The 25,734-nt window shown below is 48.5% G+C and overlaps 1 protein-coding gene across 7 annotated transcripts in view; it reads left to right on the top strand.

Moving 5' to 3' along the window:
• The first annotated feature begins 1,870 nt into the window (after positions 1–1,870).
• Positions 1,871–25,734, top strand: part of LOC115112161 (protein CBFA2T3-like) — a 65,402-nt gene continuing 41,538 nt past the window's right edge. For 3 of the 7 annotated variants that reach the window (XM_065011886.1, XM_065011885.1, XM_065011883.1), the window contains exon 1: positions 1,872–2,966. In XM_065011886.1, coding sequence (XP_064867958.1) covers positions 2,794–2,966 — 173 coding nt within the window. In that variant the 5' untranslated portion in view covers positions 1,872–2,793. Of the gene's footprint in view, positions 2,967–9,281; positions 10,862–25,734 lie in introns of those variants that run through there. The other 4 variants (XM_065011884.1, XM_065011887.1, XM_029639007.2 and 1 more) reach the window with 3 other exon arrangements.

Below are 25,734 nucleotides of genomic sequence, written 5' to 3'. Positions count from 1 at the left end.
CCGGCCTGCCACAAGGAGTCGCTAGAGTGCGATGGGACAAGGACATCCAGCCAAACCCTCCCCTAACCCAATTTTGCACCGCCTCGTGGGTCTCCCGGTCATTACCAGCTGCGACAAAGCCTTGGAAAGAACCTGGGTCTGTAGTGACACCTCAAGCACTGCGAGGCAGTGCCTTAGACCTCTGCGCCACTCGGGAGGCCCGCTCTCTGCCTGTTTTTAAAGCGACAGGACACATTTTTGAGGATGAGCATGCATTACCAGAGAAGAGACCACAACTCCAGGTTCAGAAAATCAGAAGGGAAATGTAAACAAAAATAGAAAGAGAGAATCTTTCATCTGAAATAAGGCAGGTATATTTGCTGACTTTCCACCAGATTTTTCATCAAAAGTCCTACTTTTCCCTTCTGATGATTCATGGGTAAAGTGATAATTAGGGCATTGTCCGTCCTCCTGCTGTGTTTTAATTTGGGGAGAGAGGCCTGCATGTCGCTGATAGAAGGATCTATCTGACACGGCTAGTCTAGCCTGCTACATCTGTGAGCTGCGAGCAACAGCCGCTGGGGAAGATAAGGCCAGACTAGCCGCTCGCCCAACGCTCCACGCAGCGCTCCACACTCTCCTCGCTCCGGTCCCCTCCCCAGTCCCATGACCTTATCTGTGGAGAGAAAGCACCGCTCGGTCACGATAGCACCTGCCAGGGCCAGAGCTGGGATAAAGTGATTATGTGGGAATCATTATCTCCCCCCCCCCCCCCCAAAAAAAAAATATAGATATTTTTTTATAAAAATATATACCTGCCAACATCTGATAGTAGGGGAGGCAGGCAGGGGCCTCCACAGCCTGACACACAGGAGCATCCACATACACACTAATCCAGTGGGGCAATCTTCTCCTTCTCAGCAGGCAATCCCAGGGTTTGATTTGAGAACATGCTATTACTTGATCATCACATGTTAACTCACGGCGCTTACATGTAGCCATGGAGAGGGTCAGCATGATGAGAGGTTTAGGAGGGAGAAATGCTGGACACACATACATACAGTACATATAAACATGAAAATTCCAACTTCGGTACATGTATTCATTCCACTGAATACTACATGGAAGCAGATTCCATCAGATTGGATGATGTCATTGGGAGAAGCTTGAATATACTGACAAATTATTTTTGATGCTGTATTTTTACCCAAAATAATCTTCGATCTTAGTGCACAGTTGAGGCAGGGAAGGCTCTCTAACATAGAAAGCACCTAGAATACAAAAAGGAAATGAAACCAACTGACTGTCAAACTATCATTTCATAGTTTCCAAAGTACCAAATGTGTCACATGAGCGAACATCGCCCTCTACCCCACACACCCGTTACTCTCACATCCACTCTGCTGTCCACCATCTGTGTGCTGGTTTCACTCTGACAGACAGATGGACGGCACATCTGTGTGCTCACATCCCCTCTCACTTCTGTCCCAGCAACACCACACTGCGTGCTCTGCGGGTCAGAGGGGTCCCAGCTGTACCCTCACTGTCGTTTCAGAGAGGAACCCCTGTTACTGATTTTACCTCACCCGGCACATGCGCGCAGTGTGCGCGCGCGCACACACACACACACACACACATACACATACACACACGCCACTGGGACAACAGAGCAGAGAGGCCAGGACAGGGAGGCACTTGGCATTTGGACTGATTGAACCACAGTGAGTGAAGACAGGGGTTGAACAACCCCCCCCTAAGGCCAGTGTCATTGAGGGGCAGAGCTACCAATGGGTGCAGAGTTGGGGGTAGGGCTGGCTGGGCGGAGGGAAGGAGAGGTGGAGTGAAGGGTGTAGGGAGGAAGTGTTAGGAACAGGAGGAGCCCTGTCTGTGTCCGGAGGGAGAGGGAAAACAGCGCTGCCCGGCCTGGCCCGGCCACAGACACAGCTGGTTCCTGCCAGAGGAAGCCCCAACGGAGGCCGAGGTCTGGTGTCTACCGCTATCACAACCCAGCAGCACTGTTTACCTTCCCCTGGGGAACCACCCCTTTCACACGGTGGGGACAGGACTCACACACAGACATATACACACACCGTGTTACAGATGCACAGTCGCGGCTCACACGGGCGCCACTGCTCTGCTTTCCCCGTGTGGACTAGAGGAGGGTTCAGGCCAGTGCACTGCCCCACAGCCGGAACAACGAGGAAACGAGGAGCCACGAGGCTAGCTGACCTCCCCCTGCCACTCACACACACACACACTATTACCTCACACACTCCTGTTGAGGGAGTCGGAGAAAGAGAAGGAGAGATAGAGACTACTGGGTGGAGAGAAAGAGCATCGGACACAGATAATTACACAAGTCTGATGGCGCTGTGATCCATCTGAAGTGATGTGTCGTGGACGGGACAAACGTATGAAGTAAAGGAAGAGTCATTTGAAGACTGTGTTAGCTGCATAAAGTTAAAAGGAAGTTGAGTTTTTTTTTCTCTCTGTCTGGCAGCCATGTGATCTGGCTGTGCTGGGCTCATGTTCTAATCATAGAAGCCAGAGGACTCACTCTGTGATCTCCCCAGGCCTGGATGAGTCAGTCAGTCAGTCAGTGGTCAGTCAGTCAGTCAGTCAGTCGGTCAGTACCCTGAGCACACAGGAGAAAGGACATCAACCCTCCGGTCTACACACTGACCACAGAGAGAAAGAAAGATAGACCTATCAACTTGTGCGGTTTAGTGTGTCCCCTGACCAGTCAAGAGTTCTAAAACATACAGAGGACAGGACAACGTTGTGGATTACTGCTGGGGGGGAGGGGTGCAGAGCATGGCTGCCGAGGTCCACCTGGAACGGCAGAGGAGGTCTGCCGCTCCTCCCAGGGTTCCCACGGTGATGCTGACCAGTCACAGGGGGACGGTGTGCAGACGGAACCCTCACAGGCTGGAATCTGGCAACCCCAACCTGGCAACCAGGAGCCACCGCACAGCCAACCAAGGTAGGTGGTGATCCTTTTCTGTGTTATGAGAAGTACTACAGGCTGTGCCTCTGTTGGCAGCTCGCTACAGTGACGAGTGATTGTGGAGAAACTCCTGCTGTCATTTCTCCTCATTACGTTGGAGTGATTGATGTGTAATCAGATTGTGTTGAGTTAGCACCACATGCTCCAGACAAGACATGGAAATTAGCTTCCTACTGTAGCTCCTGTAACTATGGTGAAACGCTTTACCAACTGTCACTTGATTTTCAAGGTCAAAGCAGACTCCAACTTGTTTTCATTACTGAAAGCATAGTTTGCTGTCAAAACCCTACACTGTAAAGACATTAGAAGTCCGGGGCACATATGTCCAAGTGGACTGGGAGGGAAAGGGGTTCAGGCTGGTGAGGACCTGAGGATGGGGACTTCCCCTGGCAGCTGGAGGGGCACACTTCCCTTTAATGTGTTTCTGAGGGGCTAGGGGGAGGGTGGAAGGGTAGGGGGAGGGTGGAAGGGGAGGGGGAGGGTGGAAGGGTAGGGGGAAGGTGGAGGGTTGGAGATGCTGAGTGAGCCTCATTCATTGCCAAGCCCAGGTCAGGACCCCGAGAGACACTACTGACCCCATCAGAGCTGTTAGTTAGGTTAGTGGGGTCCCCTCCCCTCACTTCCCCATCCCTCTCCTCTCTGCTAGCTTCTAGCCGTCAGACCAGCACACTCAACTAGCATCACTGGCTAAGGGAGAAATATGGTGCAACACAAAGGAAATGGGAGAGTCCTTGTAATCTTAATCTCATACTTTCTTCCTTTCTCAAATCCACTCTTTCAACACTGAGAGGAGAGGATCGCTTGACTGTTTTCAAGCACACGCTGTCAACAATGTAAATGAAAATCTGGTAATTGATTAAAGTAGTGTAAAAACTGGAGTAGTGCCTTTAGGTAAAAACTTCACAAATCAGTGAGGCCAGTAGCAGAGGAATGCATTAAAAGCATCAGACATTAAAGCTGTACTTTATAGACTCTAAATATTTAAAAGGGGTGCCGTCTTAGAGGAGGACTAATACCCAACATAGTGAATTACCTGCGGCAGCTCCCATTTCTTGGCAGTAATGAGCTTTGTGAACATTTCAGTGATAAGCACTCTATAATTAGGCTTAGTCATAAGCATCCCCTGTAATTCTCTGATAAAAACCCAGCAGAACTGAGGTAAACGCTGGCCCCATCCGTCAGGCTTGCCTCATGTTCCAGGGAGGAACCCATGTCCCTATAAACAACACTCTTTGTCTGATCAGGTAGTTTACCTGTTTTGGGGGGGTACCGTTCAGGCATCATAATAGTAATGGTCTTGTGATATTTTCTATTTGTGTGTGTCTGTGTGTGTGTGAGGCGTTATGAGACACGGCGCAGGCTTCCTGTGGGGGAGCAGATGTCGCAGAGCTCAGGCACAGCTGCGGCGGATGATAACCGCAGTGGCAGGGATATGTCGGCACGCTGGCTCCTCTCCCTGTGTCTTATCACCGCGCATACAGCACACAGCACACCACAATGAGGAACTGCCACCCGCCAAAACACCAGCACACCCTCGCAGCCGGCCCTGAGAGAGGGGAGGGCAGGGAAAGAGAGGGGGGGTAGAGGGGAGCGAGAGAGGGAGGATGGAGGGGTAGACTGAATCTAGACAGAGACTTTGAGGGAAAAGGTGGAATGAAATCACAACGAAGCTTTGGATTATGCCTATCATAGGTTTCATGAACGCTCAGCTCTTCCTGATCCTCCATGGCTAGAGAAAGTCATACTGTATGCTTTATGTGCATGAGAGACATTTATGTATTTACAGTGCACACGCTCCAATGGCTACTCGTGTGTTGAGGACATCTGGCTCCAAGGTTGACATATATTCTACCCTACCTCTCTGTCTCCATCAACAACCTTATCATCCTCCATTACACAAGTGGATTGTATTACATATTGGTTATCTTAATCTCTTCACATAGATGGGTATAAAACAAGGATGATGGAGGATGGGTCTGTGATGAATATCATTGTGAAAAGAGAGAAATAGAGGGAAAGAGAGAATGTGTGAGAGAGAGAGAGAGAGAGAGAGAGAGAGAGAGAGAGGAGAGGAGGGAGAGAAGGGGGGGTAGAGAGAGCAGTTATCCTCTCTATTTCCTCTGCACCAGCTTTGCGGTTTCTGTGAAGAGCAGATGTTCACTACTTGATACAGTGCACCATGCCCCTCTCCTTGCTATCTTCAGTCCCAGCACTACCAACTGTCTGCACACACACATTCTCCCTCTCTCTCTCTCTCTCTCTCTTGCATGCCAATGTGGACACAATTGCTTGCCTGAATACATGCGGATGTATTCAGGTGCAAACAGAAAACACGGTAAATTGAGAACTTTCCACTGCTGCCCACCTGACTTTCTCTCCTGTTCCTGCATCCTGCTCTTTAGTAAACACTTCACTTTAACGAGGTGCTATTTCCTGGTCCTTTAGCAGGGCTGGTCACCAGCCACCACTGAACTCAGGGTCTCCTCTTTCACACACACTGAGATAAGCATAGTACAGTGTGTGTGTGTGTGTGTGTGTGTGTGTGTGTGTGTGTGTGTGTGTGTGTGTGTGTGTGTGTGGGTGTGTCCTCAGGCCCTGCTATGAATTAAACATCATATAGGAGAATTACTGTTTAAAAAGAAGAGAGCGTCATTTTGAGTTCAAATTCCCATCATGCTTCGATGGATTGAACGGCCACTTTACTGCACGATTGCAAATAGAATGTCAGAGGGTCTATGGATGCAATTTGTAAAACCAGCATCAAACGTGTGCCTGACTAGATGGAGCAATGATCCGTTGCGCCATGCTACATTACAGCAGGGGAGCTCTCTCGTCCTGTGTTGTCTATTCTCAGCCATCGTCTGATGACTCTTCAGATGACTCTTCAGATGACTTTAAGACGCTCACGACGCTGACATAACAGCCGTAGCATAACACGCAGCTTCCACGGTCATGCCATCTCAAAATATCAAACTTCAATGTGAACATTTGTACTGCGAAAAGCTTTCGCTGCACCTGCAATAACACCTGCTAAACATGTGCACGTGACCAATCAAATGGAATTTGATTTGATTTGACATTCCCATTGCCACACCAGTGCAAAGGGTTGCATCAGAAAGTGTGCTAACAAACACACAGTATAATCCTGAGCGTGTTACGTTTTTTCATTGAGAGGGAAAGAGACTATTTTGTTTTAACCGCTTCTCCCCAAAATAATTTACTTTTACATTGATGCCTTTAATGGCAACTCAATAGCAGCGTCCACTGAATGTGGATCCAAGCAGCAGAGCACAATGGAGCTGCGTTCCTTTCAGACGAGAGGCACGGCAGCCCTTATCTCTTTTCAACACGCCAGCCAGCCTGTGACTGGAGCGAGAGGAAAGGATTTACAATGTGTGAGTGGAGGAAATGCTCCAGTCCAGACCTCGGTGAGTTCTCTCCCCGTAGAGCCACCGCTGTCCCGTGTGTCCCCGGTCTGTCACAGAGACCTTCATTACCATACCTACACAATGATCAGCCCCTCAATCTACCCCTGCGCATCTCAGACCAGTCCTCCACCACCATCAGATACAGGCAACGCAACGAGGTGGAGAGAACAAAAGAAAGACAGGGAAGAAAGAAAGAGAGAAAGCGAGAGGAGACAAAGCCAGGTCATTTGTGTTCATTAATGCCATCAAAGGGAAGTCAGGGTCTGAAGACGAGTGTCAGGAAACGAGGGAGTTCAGTTCATTGCGAGCGATAAATATAGTTCCCACCTTGTGTTTCTGTTGTGGGGATGAGTTATCAGACGTGCCACATGGAGGGTCATCCCATCCAACACATCACCCAACAAAAGACAAAATTAAGAAAAGAATGAGGGGCTGTCATTTGGGGAGCTGACAAGCCGCCTGCCCGTATTCCCAGAGGAGAATAGCATGCCGTCAATCATAATGCTATCATGGTGACAGGAATCCTTTTTGGTTTCACCCCATGCCCCACACACTGTCACTCACGGTCCCCCCTACTCACCCATCACCTCTCCAACATCCGGTATTATTTTTTCTAATTAAACAAAAATACCTAGGTAAACATAAAGATATTCAATCTAAAACATACCTTTACGTTCAGTTGTACACACGCACGCGCGCACACACACCCACACACACACACACACACACACAGTGTGTGTGGCCCTCAGATGGACCTGCAGGGCCAGCACAGGCAAGGCTATAACTCCCCAGCAGGAGAGAGAGAGAGGGGCTATAAACACTCCATCAAGTCCTGGGGCGATCCACCATCCATCTCCTTGACAACCCAAATCCCAGGATGCCACATGGAACCCCTGATAGGACTCTGATGGGTTACTTGAATTTGGGGAATGTGTGAGGGTGTGTACGCGTGTCTGGGTGTGTGTGTTTAATTCTCCCACCATTCTAAGCCCAATGCAGCAGTTATAGTGTTGGTGTCTGAATTATTAAAACAGCCAAGGTAAATATTGAGAAATTGGTTCTCTTCAGAAATGCATGGATTGGTGTATATACAACACACAACTAGCTCTCTCTCTCTTTCTCGAGAAATCCTAGATCTTTTAGACCTGGCTTGAATATGTTTCCAAATCTGAGTGAGGCAGACAGAGCTGTAGGATCTCGGATTCATCTTAAGGCTGCTCACTGGATGGATCCGACTTTGATATGGTAGATAGAGAATCATAGCAGCTGTCATAAAGAGAAGAACAAATGGATGGAAAGTACTGTACAATATACCTTATCAGTTCTCCCCCCAACTGAGAGCAATCATTTTAGGCCACAACACACTCACTCACTCCAGTCCCTTATGCTTGGTTATGATGGCGGATAGAGATCCCTGTTCCTACTGGTTGGCTTATGGGTCTGTGGCCATTCACTAATCATATCAATTATCATAAAGATTATCATTGTGATGGATTACCTCCAACTGTATAACCTGTTTGACATCTGAAATGGTCAGTAATACACGGGAACAACTCATCCCCTTTAGGCAGTTCCCCTTACCTGTATCTGAGAGGACACCTCACACTCCGGACACCTGACAGGCTGGTGAGACAGGACACACTGGATAGCAGCTGTCTCTGTGTACTCTTGACTGACTTTGTTAGTTCTGTAGACATAGTAGAGGTGAGGAGGAGAGTGTTTGTTTTGTCTTCAGTAGGCTACCCCTCTTCCTCCGTGTCTGCAACAAAGCGTAAAGGGCACACAGGTGTAGAATTCTCAGCTAGTGAAACCAGATGAACCTGGCAGATATGACGTCATCGTTTTAGCACAAAGTTGTTCAACTATGGCGCCCGCGGGGGTTCAACGCATCAATAAATGAGCACCATTTACTTTGAGAATTTTTCCCATTTCCGGCGTCTGGGAGCTACAATTGGGATAGGCCACTGTGCTAATGCAAATAGGCCTACACGGTAGGTAAACGCAAAGCCATCATATGTATGCAGATAGGCCTACACGGTAGGTAAACGCAAAGCCATCATATGTATGCAGATAGGCCTACACGGTAGGTAAACGCAAAGCCATCATATGTATGCAGATAGGCCTACACGGTAGGTAAACGCAAAGCCATCATATGTATGCAGATAGGCCTACCACCTATGCTGTTACAAAAAATACAGCATTAACTCAAATACACACACACTATGAGGATGTCGGAAGGAATGACCATAGAACAGTCGCACTATGGTGTTTGCCTGCAGATTCTGGAGGTGCAAATCCAACCTCTGACTATATTATTTTTTACAGACACCTTTCAGCCAAAAGCACCTTTTGTGATAGTTACTGCACACCGTTATTTAAACAAATATTTTTTAATATATTTAGTTGTCTATCACTTGCATTCTTTGGTGAAAATGAATAAATGCTGCCTTGACCATGGGCGAAAGTGTCGGGGGAACAAGATTAGGCCTCCCTAGGCTAAAGCAGAAATCTTGTATTTATTTTTCTACCATTGTCTATTGAGTAGTTAGAGGAAAATGTCCACTGATTGTCAAGCGTCTGAACGAGCAGTTAATTGTGAGGCCATTGGTAGAAATTATGAGATGATGTTGATGGCATTGCATGGGGAGATTGCCTAGGCGACGAGTGAGGTGGTTTTGGAGCTGGCGTGTGCTGATGTGAGGAAACAGCGGCCCCCTTGGGTAGACATGGGGAAAATGATTCTCTATGGGGAAAATGTCAAGACAATATAGAATGCATACCTGGTATTATCGCCTACTGTAGGCGCCCGTATTTACACTTTATCAAACCCCTCTGACCATTTGATGTCGGCTATATCTCCTAAACTAAAGTATGGAATTAGGCTAACTTAACATTAGGCTACAAATATTCGTTGTTTCTTTGCACATAAAATAGGCCTATGACAGTGAAGAGAGTTAATAAATCCAATCGGGCTGAAGTAAAAACCTCACGTGGGGAATACATTGTATTTCTAGAATTTACAAAAGAACATGATGTAAACTTCTGCACTTGTTTCGCGTATAAATCAATAGCCTATATGTGTATGTGTGTGTGCATGAGGTCATAGTTCCATGAGTTTCAACATGCGGGGGAAAAAAATGACAATATGGAGATAAGACGCGTGCTGTCAATTGTCAATGCTATTGCAGAAACGAGCAGAAAGGTGGCTGTCAACTCGTAGGTCTAAAGAGAGTGAAAGAGAGGGAGAGAGAGAGCGAGAGAGAGAGGTTAGGAGCTCCGTACGCATCCTGCTCCAGATGGTGATTTAAACGCAGACAGAAGGCTACAGAGGGATAGAGAGAATCACAAGACTGCACACTAGACCCGCGAGCTCAAAATAATCGAAAACGACCAAAACACGAAATGAGCGACAACAAGGACAACCATTTAGGCGCTCGAAATATGATGAAAGATTTTTACTGACTGGAGTTGACAACAGCATCTCAAGCCATTTGTTTCAGTGGAATGAGCGGTCCTCGATGCCTGAACAGTTGGATCGGTTGGCAATGACGGTCTGAGAAGCGTGGTGTCTGCTGAGCAAAATCGAGTGATTCATTCGGCTTTGACATGATCAAACAACGGGAGACTCATTTTACGGATGTATAAAGACTTGATATTGTAAAGTCATTTGGACGACTGTGTGCCAAACAACGGTTTCAAAGTCGTCTACCGAGGAGTAGCATTTGGAACAAGAGGATCCATGCCCAAATGAATTTCATATTTTTTACATTGGATGTAGCCTACGGCGCGCATCGGACAAGGATTTGTGAAGTAGTCTATTTTCTCTGACAATTTTAAGATTACACAAAATATTTATATTTTGTATCAGTTTGCCGACGGTGAGCACAAATGTTAATACATATCTGAATCAACTATCACTGTGGTTTCTTTACTGTATTAGCCTATCCTTGCTAACAGAAAATTAGATCTAAAGCAGCTCACATTTAGATAACGAAGAGAAGTTGTGATTTCCCCCCCTCAAAATCCAGATAAACTGTTGGTTTTTACCATCGAAAACGGACAGTAAACCAAAGACTTCTATGTAACTAAAGGATCACAAAGCTCTGTCTAGCTTTGCGATATAGTTTTCAATTTATATCTAAGAAGTGAATTACCTCATCATTTATTGAACCGAAAAGTCAACAACACCGCTTTGAATCCAAAGGAAACAAAATTATATATTTTTTTGACTGTAAAAGTGTCGAATTTATCGTTTTTTTCTCTCTCTCTCTCTCAATATCTTTCATTATCAAAGAGAAGGAATAACACCTTTATGAATTGTGTTCAATATCTCCGAAGGCTTTATCCTTTCTTTCAAAAAATGAGGATCGGGGCGTTATAATCGTCATTATTTGGCCTGGATTATCTTCGCTGCAATTACCTCAGCCTTGAACCCGACCTTCACAAAGTAAGTCACACTATTAGGCTTCATGTTTGTTGCAAATTATACATTCTAATTGTGTGCTTGTTTGATGCGAGAGATACGTTTGGACACGGTTGCTTCTGGCATGAAGCACGAAGCACATATTGCATATTATTTTGTAGCCTATTTTGTACTCTTTGATTTTTACACTTATTTTATGAACTATAGCCTCGGCTAGATGGTGAGGTTGGGTGATAATCACTATTTAGCTAGGTAGCATAGCATAGTAAAGATGTGATTTTACATGTCCCTGATGTTAACATAGCTGCATAAATGATTATGCAGATCTTTAATTATAACCAATACTCTTCCTATATTATGTTAAATAACATGTAAAAAGTTAGATTTTCAAGGGCAATAATGCAATTCCCTTATCGATTAGAAATAATGCGTTATTATACCGTTTTTCTTGACTTAAAAAAATAATAAAGCTGTTGACTCCTACTTTCGTTGTTCAGGTTTTCCGCATTGTCAGCTATTTTTACAGGAACTTTCATTCATGTTATTAAACTGTAAACATTAGTGTTCAGTATAGTTTCAGTGCTTTCCCATTGATGGCGTTGAATCAACATGTTTCCATTTGAATGGTTTTATTTTGACACAGACACTGCAGTCGATGTGGCCTGTTGGATGATGGTTCTCTTATTTGGAAAAACATTTGAAAAAATTATAGGCTAAAACAATTGTGCTGAAGTAGAATTTGTGATGAAGAGGCAACAACGTATCAGCCAACTTGAACGCATTGTAGCTTCGATAAGCCATATCAGACACTTGACAAGACAACTTTTCATATGTCTATAATATTAATGGTAGACTAGTATCAATAACTAGTAGGCATATTTCATCGCAAACAACAGAGAAGTTAAAACGTGTATACGTCGATATAAATACAGGCTATGTATTTTAGCACATTTCCTAGCAATGTTTGTTTATAGCAAATGTTGGGCCATAAGACGTCTGCCTTCCTCTGGATACAGGTGGTCTGTAGATAAATTCGTTCTCCCAGATATAGTAGGCCTACATTAATTAAACTAACGGCACACGATGTGGTGTTTCTGCTGGTGCATATGAGAGCGCGCGAAGCTCCTTGTGTGATGGAACACGGAGGTGTAAATATACAGTTGTTGGGTCGGGTTGTGGTTTTTAGGGCTTTGTACTCTAGCATCTCTTGTGTCTTCTTCCTGTGATGGTACCTGTACCTCACCACAACTCCCACACCAAAGTACCGACTGAAAGTAGTAATGCGTTTGGATCGTAGGCGTCAGCCTTGGTTTTCTTTTGATATCTTGTGGGCGCCTTCCTTGAGTGATACGTGATTGAAGGAAGGAACGATGCATGTTCAAAGTATTCGGACCAGGCCCTGCCCTGTTGTCATAAATCAGTGGAAGGGGCAGTAAATAACCTACATCTCATGGGCTGTGATATATTATTTTATTTTATATATTTATACTATATTATCATGTGTTACAGAGGCATGGTAGATTATGTATTGCACACAAACTGAATGGGCCAAACCGTTTCTAGAAGCCTAGGCTAACATGTGAACATAACCTGGAATAACCTGATCATCTCCCATGGTGTGAAATTCTGGAATAGGTGGCCTGGAATTGAAAGGCCTCTCTCACCTCTCTTTCCCCCTTCAGCCGCACGTGAAACCCCCCCTTCAGCACATGCACTTACTCCGATCTCTCATCTCCTGGGTGTGATGATCAGACTCCACAGTGAGTCAATTGCCAGATATTCAATTCACAAAAACGGCGCCTCTCAGTTTTAAGGCCAGAAAATGCAATATGGAGCTGGTGTCTGTGCCAGCCAGGATAATGAGTGAGCAGAACTGTATTGGGCATCAGAGAGTAGAAGAAGAGCACATCGATGAGACTGCCTATTGGTATTGCTGCCAGACAGACAAAGTAACAACATTTCTCTAGCCTAGTGAAAGAGAAAATTAATTGGGTTGGAAGCAATATTATTTGATGAAACATCTCAAACTAAATACAATTAGAAGATATTCTAAACTAGATATACACTGAGTATACCAAACATTAGGAACACCTTCCTAATATTCCAGTTGCACCCAACCCCATTTTTCCCTCAGAACAGCCTCAGTTTGTCGGGGCATGGACTCTACAGGGTGTCGAAAGCGTTCCACAGGGATGCTGGCCTATGTTGACTGCAATGCTTCCCACGGTTGTGTCATGTTGGCTGGTTGTCCTTTGCGTGGTGGACCATTCTTGATACACACAGGAAACTGTTGGGGGTGAAAAACCCAGCAGCGTTGCAGTTCTTGACACAAGCGGTGCGGCTGGCACCTACTCTCATACCCCGTTCAAAGGCTCTTAAATCCTTTGCCTATTCACAGATTCAATTGAGACATACACAATCCACGTCTCAATTGTCTCCTCCATTTCATCTACACTGATTGAAGTGGATCGAACAGATTACATCAATAAGGGATCATAGCATTCACCTGGTCAGTCTATGCCATGGAAAGAGCAGGTGTTCTTAATGTTTTGTATACTCAGTGTATAAAAGATGAATAAATATAACTTAAAGAAAGATTACTCTGTGTAGATGACTCATCTTGGCCAAAAAGTCACTCACTTGAGCCTGCACGAACTCTGATATCCATCAGTGGATTCTTCTCTGTAAAAACAGAGGACATTTTCTCTGACATCACATGAATTGACTATTTAATTGGCCCTGGCGGTAAAGATCAACTGAATAATTGAACAGCTGATAATAGACAGACAATAGATGGAGAGATCCAAAGGTGAAACCACACTACAGCCGTTCAGCATTATCGCACGTTACCACCAAACATCCCCACCGCCCGCCACTCTTCTCCAAAGGCAGATGTCCCCACTTCATCATTAAGTGCTTCTCTTAAAGAAAACCATTCATTACCCCACTGGAGTTTATTCCATCTCTGCTACTAACACACTCATATGGATGTCTCCCTCCCGTTTAATGGGCAGACGGAAAAATACCACAGGAGAAAAAAAAAGTTTTTTAAAAGAGATACGTGCTCTTGTGCCAAAGCCACATGCCAATAGAGAGATGTTGTAGTGCAGTGATGGAGTCTCACCGGCCTCCTCTGGACAGAAGCAGAGAGGCAGACCATGCCGTGATGGAGTCTCACCGGCCTCCTCTGGACAGAAGCAGAGAGGCAGACCATGCAGTGATGGAATCTCACCGGCCTCCTCTGGACAGAAGCAGAGAGGCAGACCATGCCGTGATGGAGTCTCACCGGCCTCCTCTGGACAGAAGCAGAGAGGCAGACCATGCCGTGATGGAGTCTCACCGGCCTCCTCTGGACAGAAGCAGAGAGGCAGACCATGCAGTGATGGAATCTCACCGGCCTCCTCTGGACAGAAGCAGAGAGACAGACCATGCAGTGATGGAGTCTCACCGGCCTCCTCTGGACAGAAGCAGAGAGGCAGACCATGCAGTGATGGAGTCTCACCGGCCTCCTCTGGACAGAAGCAGAGAGGCAGACCATGTCGTGATGGAGTCTCACCGGCCTCCTCTGGACAGAAGCAGAGAGGCAGACCATGCAGTGATGGAGTCTCACCAGCCTCCTCTGGACAGAAGCAGAGAGGCAGACCATGCAGTGATAGAGTCTCACCGGCCTCCTCTGGACAGAAGCAGAGAGACAGACCATGCAGTGATGGAGTCTCACCGGCCTCCTCTGGACAGAAGCAGAGAGGCAGACCATGCAGTGATGGAGTCTCACCGGCCTCCCCTGGACAGAAGCAGAGAGGCAGACCATGCAGTGATAGAGTCTCACCGGCCTCCTCTGGACAGAAGCAGAGAGGCAGACCATGCAGTGATGGAGTCTCACCGGCCTCCCCTGGACAGAAGCAGAGAGGCAGACCATGCAGTGATAGAGTCTCACCGGCCTCCTCTGGACAGAAGCAGAGAGGCAGACCATGCAGTGATGGAGTCTCACCGGCCTCCTCTGGACAGAAGCAGAGAGGCAGACCATGGAGTCTCACCGGCCTCCTCTGGACAGAAGCAGAGAGGCAGACCATGCAGTGATGGAGTCTCACCGGCCTCCTCTGGACAGAAGCAGAGACGGAAACCATGCAGGGATGGAGTCTCACCGGCCTCCCCTGGACAGAAGCAGAGAGGCAGACCATGCAGGGATGGAGTCTCACCGGCCTCCTCTTAACAGAAGCAGAGAGGCAGACCATGCAGTGATGGAGTCTCAACGGCCTCCTCTGGACAGAAGCAGAGAGGCAGACCATGCAGTGATGGAGCCTCAACGGCCTCCTCTGGACAGAAGCAGAGAGCAGACCATGCAGGGATGGAGTCTCACCGGCCTCCTCTTAACAGAAGCAGAGAGGCAGACCATGCAGTGATGGAGTCTCACCGGCCTCCCTGGACAGAAGCAGAGAGGCAGACCATGCAGTGATGGAGTCTCACCGGCCTCCCTGGACAGAAGCAGAGGGCAGACCATGCAGTGATGGAGTCTCACCGGCCTCCCTGGACAGAAGCAGAGAGGCAGACCATGCAGTGATGGAGTCTCACCGGCCTCCCCTGGACAGAAGCAGAGAGGCAGACCATGCAGTGATGGAGTCTCACCGGCCTCCCCTGGACAGAAGCAGAGAGGCAGACCATGCAGTGATGGAGTCTCACCGGCCTCCTCTGGACAGAAGCAGAGAGGCAGACCATGCAGTGATAGAGTCTCACCGGCCTCCTCTGGACAGAAGCAGAGAGGCAGACCATGCAGTGATGGAGTCTCACCGGCCTCCCCTGGACAGAAGCAGAGAGGCAGACCATGCAGTGATAGAGTCTCACCGGCCTCCTCTGGACAGAAGCAGAGAGGCAGACCATGCAGTGATGGAGTCTCACCGGCCTCCTCTGGACAGAAGCAGAGAGGCAGACCATGGAGTCTCACCGGCCTCCTCTGGACAGAAGCAGAGAGGCAGACCATGCAGTGATGGAGGCTCACCGGCCTCCTCTGGACAGAAGCAGAGACGGAAACCATGCAGGGATGGAGTCTCACCGGCCTCCCCTGGACAGAAGCAGAGAGGCAGACCATGCAGGGATGGAGTCTCACCGGCCTCCTCTTAACAGAAGCAGAGAGGCAGACCATGCAGTGATGGAGTCTCAACGGCCTCCTCTGGACAGAAGCAGAGAGGCAGACCATGCAGTGATGGAGCCTCAACGGCCTCCTCTGGACAGAAGCAGAGAGGCAGACCATGCAGGGATGGAGTCTCACCGGCCTCCTCTTAACAGAAGCAGAGAGGCAGACCATGCAGTGATGGAGTCTCACCGGCCTCCCCTGGACAGAAGCAGAGAGGCAGACCATGCAGTGATGGAGTCTCACCGGCCTCCCCTGGACAGAAGCAGAGAGGCAGACCATGCAGTGATGGAGTCTCACCGGCCTCCCCTGGACAGAAGCAGAGAGGCAGACCATGCAGTGATGGAGTCTCACCGGCCTCCCTGGACAGAAGCAGAGAGGCAGACCATGCAGTGATAGAGTCTCACCGGCCTCCTCTGGACAGAAGCAGAGAGCAGACCATGCAGTGATGGAGTCTCACCGGCCTCCTCTGGACAGAAGCAGAGGCAGACCATGGAGTCTCACCGGCCTCCTCTGGACAGAAGCAGAGAGGCAGACCATGCAGTGATGGAGTCTCACCGGCCTCCTCTGGACAGAAGCAGAGACGGAAACCATGCAGGGATGGAGTCTCACCGGCCTCCCTGGACAGAAGCAGAGAGGCAGACCATGCAGGGATGGAGTCTCACCGGCCTCCTCTTAACAGAAGCAGAGAGGCAGACCATGCAGTGATGGAGTCTCAACGGCCTCCTCTGGACAGAAGCAGAGAGGCAGACCATGCAGTGATGGAGCCTCAACGGCCTCCTCTGGACAGAAGCAGAGAGGCAGACCATGCAGGGATGGAGTCTCACCGGCCTCCTCTTAACAGAAGCAGAGAGGCAGACCATGCAGTGATGGAGTCTCACCGGCCTCCCCTGGACAGAAGCAGAGAGGCAGACCATGCAGTGATGGAGTCTCACCGGCCTCCCCTGGACAGAAGCAGAGAGGCAGACCATGCAGTGATGGAGTCTCACCGGCCTCCCTGGACAGAAGCAGAGAGGCAGACCATGCAGTGATGGAGTCTCACCGGCCTCCCCTGGACAGAAGCAGAGAGGCAGACCATGCAGTGATGGAGTCTCACCGGCCTCCCCTGGACAGAAGCAGAGAGGCAGACCATGCAGTGATGGAGTCTCACCGGCCTCCTCTGGACAGAAGCAGAGAGGCAGACCATGCAGTGATGGAGTCTCACCGGCCTCCCCTGGACAGAAGCAGAGAGGCAGACCATGCAGTGCGTAGCTCGCAGGCTGCTGCCTGACAAACACCAGTCCTCATAGACCCTAAGAGCCCCACTTTGAGGCATCATAACTCACCCCACAGTGGTAACAGAAACATACTGAAGCTATGACCAGGGGGTTATATAATATTATAAACCGGGTGGTTCGAGCCCTGAATGCTGATTGGCTGAAAGCTGTGGTATATCAGACCGTATACCACGGGTATGACAAAACATTTACTTTTACTGTTCTAATTATGCTGGTAACCAGTTTATAATAGCAATAAGGCACCTCAGGGGTTTGTGGTATATGGCCAATATACCACTGCTAAGGGCTGTATCCATAAGAACAGTGGTATATTGGCCATATACCACACCCCCTCGTGCATTGCTTAACTCTAGGATCGTAGTCAAGCATGTGAACTGGAATAAAATGTGAGTTGCATACTGTATTTTAAAAAATACAGATTATTTGTGACATTCACTTAGTTACACAGGAGAGCGTCCTTATTGGTCACTCATGGCAGGGTAGGCCATGTTGTTTGTTTAAGGTGATAGTGTCTGTTGCCTGGTCCCCATGCCGGTTGGTTTGCCAGGTGACAATATCACAGCACAGTGACCTGCAGCCGGAGTGTGGTGGGGAGCGGGGTGGGGAGTATGGTGGGGAGCAGGGTGGGGAGCGTGGTGGGGAGCAGGGTGGGGAGCGTGGTGGGGAGTATGGTGGGGAGCATGGTGGGGAGCGGGCTGGGGAGCGGGGTGAGAAGTGTGGTGGGGAGCGTGGTGGGGAGCAGGGTGAGAAGTGTGGTGGGGAGTATGGTGGGGAGCAGGGTGAGAAGTGTGGTGGGGAGTATGGTGGGGAGCGTGGTGGGGAGCAGGGTGAGAAGTGTGGTGGGGAGCAGGGTGAGAAGTGTGGTGGGGAGCGTGGTGGGGAGTATGGTGGGGAGCGGGGTGAGAAGTGTGGTGGGGAGTATGGTGGGGAGCGGGGTGAGAAGTATGGTGGGGAGCGTGGTGAGAAGTGTGGTGGGGAGTATGGTGGGGAGCAGGGTGAGAAGTGTGGTGGGGAGTATGGTGGGGAGCGTGGTGGGGAGCAGGTTGAGAAGTGTGGTGGGGAGCAGGGTGAGAAGTGTGGTGGGGAGCGTGGTGGGGAGTATGGTGGGGAGCGGGGTGAGAAGTGTGGTGGGGAGTATGGTGGGGAGCGGGGTGAGAAGTGTGGTGGGGAGTATGGTGGGGAGCGGGGTGAGAAGTATGGTGGGGAGCGTGGTGGGGGAGCAGGGTGAGAAGTGTGGTGGGGAGCGTGGTGGGGAGTGTGGTGGGGAGTGTGGTGGGGAGCGTGGTGGGGAGTGTGGTGGGGAGCGTGGTGGGGAGTATGGTGGGGAGCGGGGTGAGAAGTGTGGTGGGTAGGTGGGCGGTGGGCTTGTGCATGTGACAGGTAATTATTGTAATTTTAGTGCGGGCGGTGCAGGTGAAGTTGGCCGTCTTCTAATTAATGAGAGGAGCAGATGGCAGTGGGCGGGAGCACGCAGCCGGCCGGCAGAGTATGTGTGTGTGTGTGTGTATGGAGGGGAGAGGAGTGAAGTGGAGTGAAGAGAGGGTCAGCTGGTCAGCAGAACACACAGACACCTGGACACACAGGCCAAACGACAATTGCCAGAGCAATCATCCCTGAATACGGCATATACTGTACTGTGCACAAACGCACCATAGCAACACTCACTACCATGACAACAGGATGACTAGATTCTCATCTGTGTAAAAAATAATGCATTTCATAGAGACAATAGTGTATACTAAATCTAAGTAGGAGATTGGTCACCATAAGTATATGGGAGGCATTGAGTATAACAGTGAATTAAGAACACAGCAAGCAACTCTGCGTGGGCTGATTTGCCCCGTGTGCGGAGGCTACGGTTTGTAAGCCACCTGTGTGTTGTGTGCAACAGTGGATTTACCAGCAATGTTCCACCGTCCTGGAATCCCAACCTGTAAGCAGCCGGCAGATTACCCTGTGAACCTAATTCCTATAATGCATTAATACTATTGTGCAATTACATGACCAGGGTACCACCCGGAGAGGCTACGCACCAAGAGACTGCACACAGGTCAGAGCTGTCAGGGTGTGAGCACCCAACTGTTTCCATGTATCTGTCCGGTATCTCACACACAGCTCTGTCCTCTCCCATGATTTGAACATTAGCGGCCAGGGAGACGAAATTCATCTCAAAAAGAGAAAGGCTTTCTTTGGACGAGCTAAATAAGAAGTAAAGGCCTTTTTTTCCTCTTTTGTTTATCTGGCAGCGTCTGGCCATGATGAAAAGTGCAGCAGCTGAGAAATCCATAATCTTAGGTAACGTGTGTGTGTGTGTGTGTGTGTGTGTGCGCGCGCGCTCGTAAGTGTGTGTGTGTGTGTGTGTGTGTGTGTGTGTGTGTGTGTGTGTGTGTGTGTGTGCATGTGTGGGTGAAGAGAGGTGCAGACCGAGACATTGACACTGAGATAGTGTTTTGGAGAGGATCGTGTCTCAAATCACTGGGTTCTGAGATCGACAGTGTTGTTCTCTGGTAAGAGTGATAAGGGAGAAGGCCATTGTTCACGTGTATTATATATCTGTACATATAGCTCTGCAATGTGGATGGAATATATTCTAAAACCCCATGGAGGCATGCTGGGACATGTTTGCGGGCTTCTGTGGGTATCACTTATTGCCCATTGAAGGGGGCAGGCTCCAGCTTTGGGAACCCAAGCTGCCTGTTGGGGTGCCCGTGAGCCCATAGTGATGGGTTCAGGCGCAGGCAGACCAGCGGTCGATCGCTATGGTTCCCTCCCTGTTTATCCGTCCAAACAGTGGGAAAGACTTTGGCGTTGGGAGCTCCAGTGTGCTCCACATGTGTTTGACATTACTGTGACATGGCCGCCTCTCAGGGGAGAATGAGAATGCCAGAGAGCAGAGGAGCCGCCCAGCTCCCAAACATCTGGAGTAACGAGGAACACATTGGCACCGCAGTGTGGGAGCGGAGAGTTACGTCTAAACCACATGCACGCACACTATACACACACCATGACACACACACACACACATATATATATATATATATATATACACTATACACACACCATGACACACACACACACACATATATATATATATATATACACTATACACACACACACACACACACACACACACACATATATATATATATATATATATACACACTATACACACACCATGACACACACACACACACATATATATATATATATATATATATATATACACTATACGCAGAAGCTAGCTAGCTTACAAAGAATAACAACAAAAAATATCTAGTTAACAGAAGAAAGGAAGACAAAATAAGGACAGAAGAAAAAGGAAAAGAAAAAGGACAACAAAGTGAAACCTCTAAAGAAACAAGAGACCATAATACAAGAAACAGCACTATAGAGAGATAGAACAACAACAACGCAGCCACTGCCAGCTAGCCTACTTCAGCAGTACTGTATCATTTGAATTATTTTAGTCAATAAGATTCTTGCTACGTAAGCTTAACTTTCTGAACATTCGAGACGTGTAGTCCACTTGTCATTCCAATCTCCTTTGCATTAGCGTAGCCTCTTCTGTAGCCTGTCAACTATGTGTCTGTCTATCCCTGTTCTCTCCTCTCTGCACAGACCATACAAACGCTCCACACCGCGTGGCCGCGGCCACTCTAATCTGGTGGTCCCAGCGCGCACGACCCACGTGGAGTTCCAGGTCTCAAGAAGGCAGAGTTCATCTCAGCCTATGCCTCCCTCCAGTCCCTCGACTTCTTGGCACTGACGGAAACATGGATCGCCACAGATAACACTGCTACTCCTACTGCTCTCTCTTCGTCCGCCCACGTGTTCTCGCACACCCCGAGAGCTTCTGGTCAGCGGGGTGGTGGCACCGGGATCCTCATCTCTCCCAAGTGGTCATTCTCTCTTTCTCCCCTTACCCATCTGCCTATCGCCTCCTTTGAATTCCATTCTGTCACAGTTACCAGCCCTTTCAAGCTTAACATCCTTATCATTTATCGCCCTCCAGGTTCCCTCGGAGAGTTCATCAATGAGCTTGATGCCTTGATAAGCTCCTTTCCTGAGGACGGCTCACCTCTCACAGTTCTGGGCGACTTTAACCTCCCCACGTCTACCTTTGACTCATTCCTCTCTGCCTCCTTCTTTCCACTCCTCTCCTCTTTTGACCTCACCCTCTCACCTTCCCCCTCTACTCACAAGGCAGGCAATACGCTCGACCTCATCTTTACTAGATGCTGTTCTTCCACTAATCTCACTGCAACTCCCCTCCAAGTCTCCGACCACTACCTTGTATCCTTTTCCCTCTTGCTCTCATCTAACACTTCCCACACTGCCCCTACTCGGATGGTATCGCGCCGTCCCAATCTTCGCTCTCTCTCCCCCGCTACTCTCTCCTCTTCCATCCTATCATCTCTTCCCTCTGCTCAAACCTTCTCCAACCTATCTCCTGATTCTGCCTCCTCAACCCTCCTCTCCTCCCTTTCTGCATCCCTTGACTCTCTATGTCCCCTATCCTCCAGGCCGGCTCGGTCCTCCCCTCCTGCTCCGTGGCTCGACGACTCATTGCGAGCTCACAGAACAGGGCTCCGGGCAGCCGAGCGGAAATGGAGGAAAACTCGCCTCCCTGCGGACCTGGCATCCTTTCACTCCCTCCTCTCTACATTTTCCTCTTCTCTCTCTGCTGCTAAAGCCACTTTCTACCACTCTAAATTCCAAGCATCTGCCTCTAACCCCAGGAAGCTCTTTGCCTCCTGAATCCTCCTCCCCCTCCCCCCCCTCCTCCCTCTCTGCAGATGACTTCGTCAACCATTTTGAAAAGAAGGTCGACGATATCCGATCCTCGTTTGCTAAGTCAAACGACACCGCTGGTTCTGCTCACACTGCCCTACCCTGTGCTCTGACCTCTTTCTCCCCTCTCTCTCCAGATGAAATCTCGCGTCTTGTGACGGCCGGCCGCCCAACAACCTGCCCGCTTGACCCTATCCCCTCCTCTCTTCTCCAGACCATTTCCGGAGACCTTCTCCCTTACCTCACCTCGCTCATCAACTCATCCCTGACCGCTGGCTCGTCCCTTCTGTCTTCAAGAGAGCGAGAGTTGCACCCCTTCTGAAAAAACCTACACTCGATCCCTCCGATGTCAACAACTACAGACCAGTATCCCTTCTTTCTTTTCTCTCCAAAACTCTTGAACGTGCCGTCCTTGGCCAGCTCTCCCGCTATCTCTCTCAGAATGACCTTCTTGATCCAAATCAGTCAGGTTTCAAGACTAGTCATTCAACTGAGACTGCTCTTCTCTGTATCACGGAGGCCCTCCGCACTGCTAAAGCTAACTCTCTCTCCTCTGCTCTCATCCTTCTAGACCTATTGGCTGCCTTCGATACTGTGAACCATCAGATCCTCCTCTCCACCCTCTCCGAGTTGGGCATCTCCCGGCGCGCCCACGCTTGGATTGCGTCCTACCTGACAGGTCGCTCCTACCAGGTGGCGTGGCGAGAATCTGTCTCCTCACCACGCGCTCTCACCACTGGCGTCCCCAGGGCTCTGTTCTAGGCCCTCTCCTATTCTCGCTATACACCAAGTCACTTGGCTCTGTCATAACCTCACATGGTCTCTCCTATTATTGCTATGCAGACAACACACAATTAATCTTCTCCTTTCCCCCTTCTGATGACCAGGTGGCGAATCGCATCTCTGCATGTCTGGCAGACATATCAGTGTGGATGACGGATCATCACCTCAAGCTGAACCTCGGCAAGACGGAGCTGCTCTTCCTCCCGGGGAAGGACTGCCCGTTCCATGATCTCGCCATCACGGTTGACAACTCCATTGTGTCCTCCTCCCAGAGCGCTAAGAACCTTGGCGTGATCCTGGACAACACCCTGTCGTTCTCAACTAACATCAAGGCGGTGGCCCGTTCTTGTAGGTTCATGCTCTACAACATCCGCAGAGTACGACCCTGCCTCACACAGGAAGCAGCGCAGGTCCTAATCCAGGCACTTGTCATCTCCCGTCTGGATTACTGCAACTCGCTGTTGGCTGGGCTCCCTGCCTGTGCCATTAAACCCCTACAACTCATCCAGAACGCTGCAGCCCGTCTGGTGTTCAACCTTCCCAAGTTCTCTCACGTCACCCCGCTCCTCCGCTCTCTCCACTGGCTTCCAGTTGAAGCTCGCATCCGCTACAAGACCATGGTGCTTCCTACGGAGCTGTGAGGGGAACGGCACCTCAGTACCTCAGGCTCTGATCAGGCCCTACACCCAAACAAGGGCACTGCGTTCATCCACCTCTGGCCTGCTCGCCTCCCTACCACTGAGGAAGTACAGTTCCCGCGCAGCCCAGTCAAAACTGTTCGCTGCTCTGGCCCCCAATGGTGGAACAAACTCCCTCACGACGCCAGGACAGCGGAGTCAATCACCACCTTCCGGAGACACCTGAAACCCCACCTCTTTCAGGAATACCTAGGATAGGATAAAGTAATCCTTCTCACCCCCCCTTAAAAGATTTAGATGCACTATTGTAAAGTGGCTGTTCCACTGGATGTCTTAAGGTGAACGCACCAATTTGTAAGTCGCTCTGGATAAGAGCGTCTGCTAAATGACTTAAATGTAAATGTAAATACGCACACCATGACACACACACACACACATATATATATATATATATATACACTATACACACACCATGGATACACTATACACACACTATACACACACCATGGACACACTATACACACACTATACACACACCATGACACACACTATACACACACCATGGACACACTATACACACACCATGACACACACTATACACACACACACTATACACACACTATACACACACCATGACACACACTATACACACACTATACACACACCATGGACACACTATACACACACCATGACACACACTATACACACACCATGGACACACTATACACACACTATACACACACTATACACACACCATGGACACACTATACACACACTATACACACACCATGACACACACACACATATATATATATATATACACACAGACACACAGCGCCCACACTATACACACACACACACATATATATATATATATACACACAGACACAGACACACAGCGCCCACACTATACACACACCATGGACACACACATATATATATATATATATATATACACACAGACACAGACACACAGCGCCCACACTATACACACACCATGGACACACACACACATATATATATATATATATATATATATATACACACAGACACACAGCGCCCACACTATACACACACCATGGACACACACACACATATATATATATATATATATATATATACACACAGACACACAGCGCCCACACTATACACACACCATGGACACACACACATATATATATATATATATATATATATATATATATATATATATACACACAGACACACAGCGCCCACACGGATACACACTCTCACTTGTTACAGAACAAACATATACTGTACTATACTGTACTTTCACTCAAAACAAGATATTCTGTGCATACATTCCCTTTGTGTTACTTTTACACAGAAAAGTGGCCTCTCTTATTTCCTAGGGTACGGAGTGTAGAGTTACAAGACCCATATCATATTTGCTAAGAATTGTTTTACCTGTCATGTCTCTGCAGGATAAACGCTTGCAGTAAATTGCCCTCTGATTGTTTTGCTGATCTCAGGTGTCAGAGCTGAGACTTCCTGTTTTAAGAGGAATCAGTCAAAATGATTATTGTTGTGTTTTCGATGGAATTAGCGCTCCACAGCGTTAGTCAAATAGAGCGCACATTAACAACCCACTGATTTAAACCTGCCACCTCAGACCCAGTATTCTCTTTTGTGACATTGTCTGTGAACGCAGATGGATTGTGTCACTGACACTGACTTCATTATGAGAACTGAGCCTGTGAACTGGTGACAGCTACAGCCAAAACACTCATGACAGAGAGAGAGAGAGAGACTTCATGTTAACCCTCCCTCCCTCCCTCTTCCCAACTTCCCATAGGATATGCAGATTAGGGACAGACACAGGAAACACGCTGGAATAATCTGCTGTAGCACTGAGCAATTTTTAATCAAACGTACAGCGGGGAAGTTCATATCGCTGCTCCTCACTCTGATATAATGAGTTCCTCCCTTTTCTCCCACCTCGCCCTCAGCCAGCCCCTTATCACACAGAGAGAGAGAGAGAGAGAAACGCTGACTGGAGATAGAGTTAAAGTTATTAAGTGTTCACACACACTCCTCTCCACAATGACTTTAAAGGCGTCTGGAAGGGGGCTGATGGGGGCTGTGGGCTCAGGCTGGGATTGGGGAAGGAAGGCAAGACAGACGATCATGTGGATATGGCCTCTCCACATATTTGTGGAATTAGAAAGCTGTTATCTCGTGGAAACAGAAGTTTTTGCCACAGATGGTTCCGTCATTCTTCAAATGGGTTTGAGCCGAGTGCCGTTGTGTTCCCGGTTACTT

This window comes from Oncorhynchus nerka, linkage group LG27, assembly GCF_034236695.1.
Source record: "Oncorhynchus nerka isolate Pitt River linkage group LG27, Oner_Uvic_2.0, whole genome shotgun sequence".
NCBI classification, from domain to species: domain Eukaryota; kingdom Metazoa; phylum Chordata; class Actinopteri; order Salmoniformes; family Salmonidae; genus Oncorhynchus; species Oncorhynchus nerka.
Note: the sequence above shows the minus strand (reverse complement) of the source record. Positions and strands in the feature narration are given on the sequence as shown.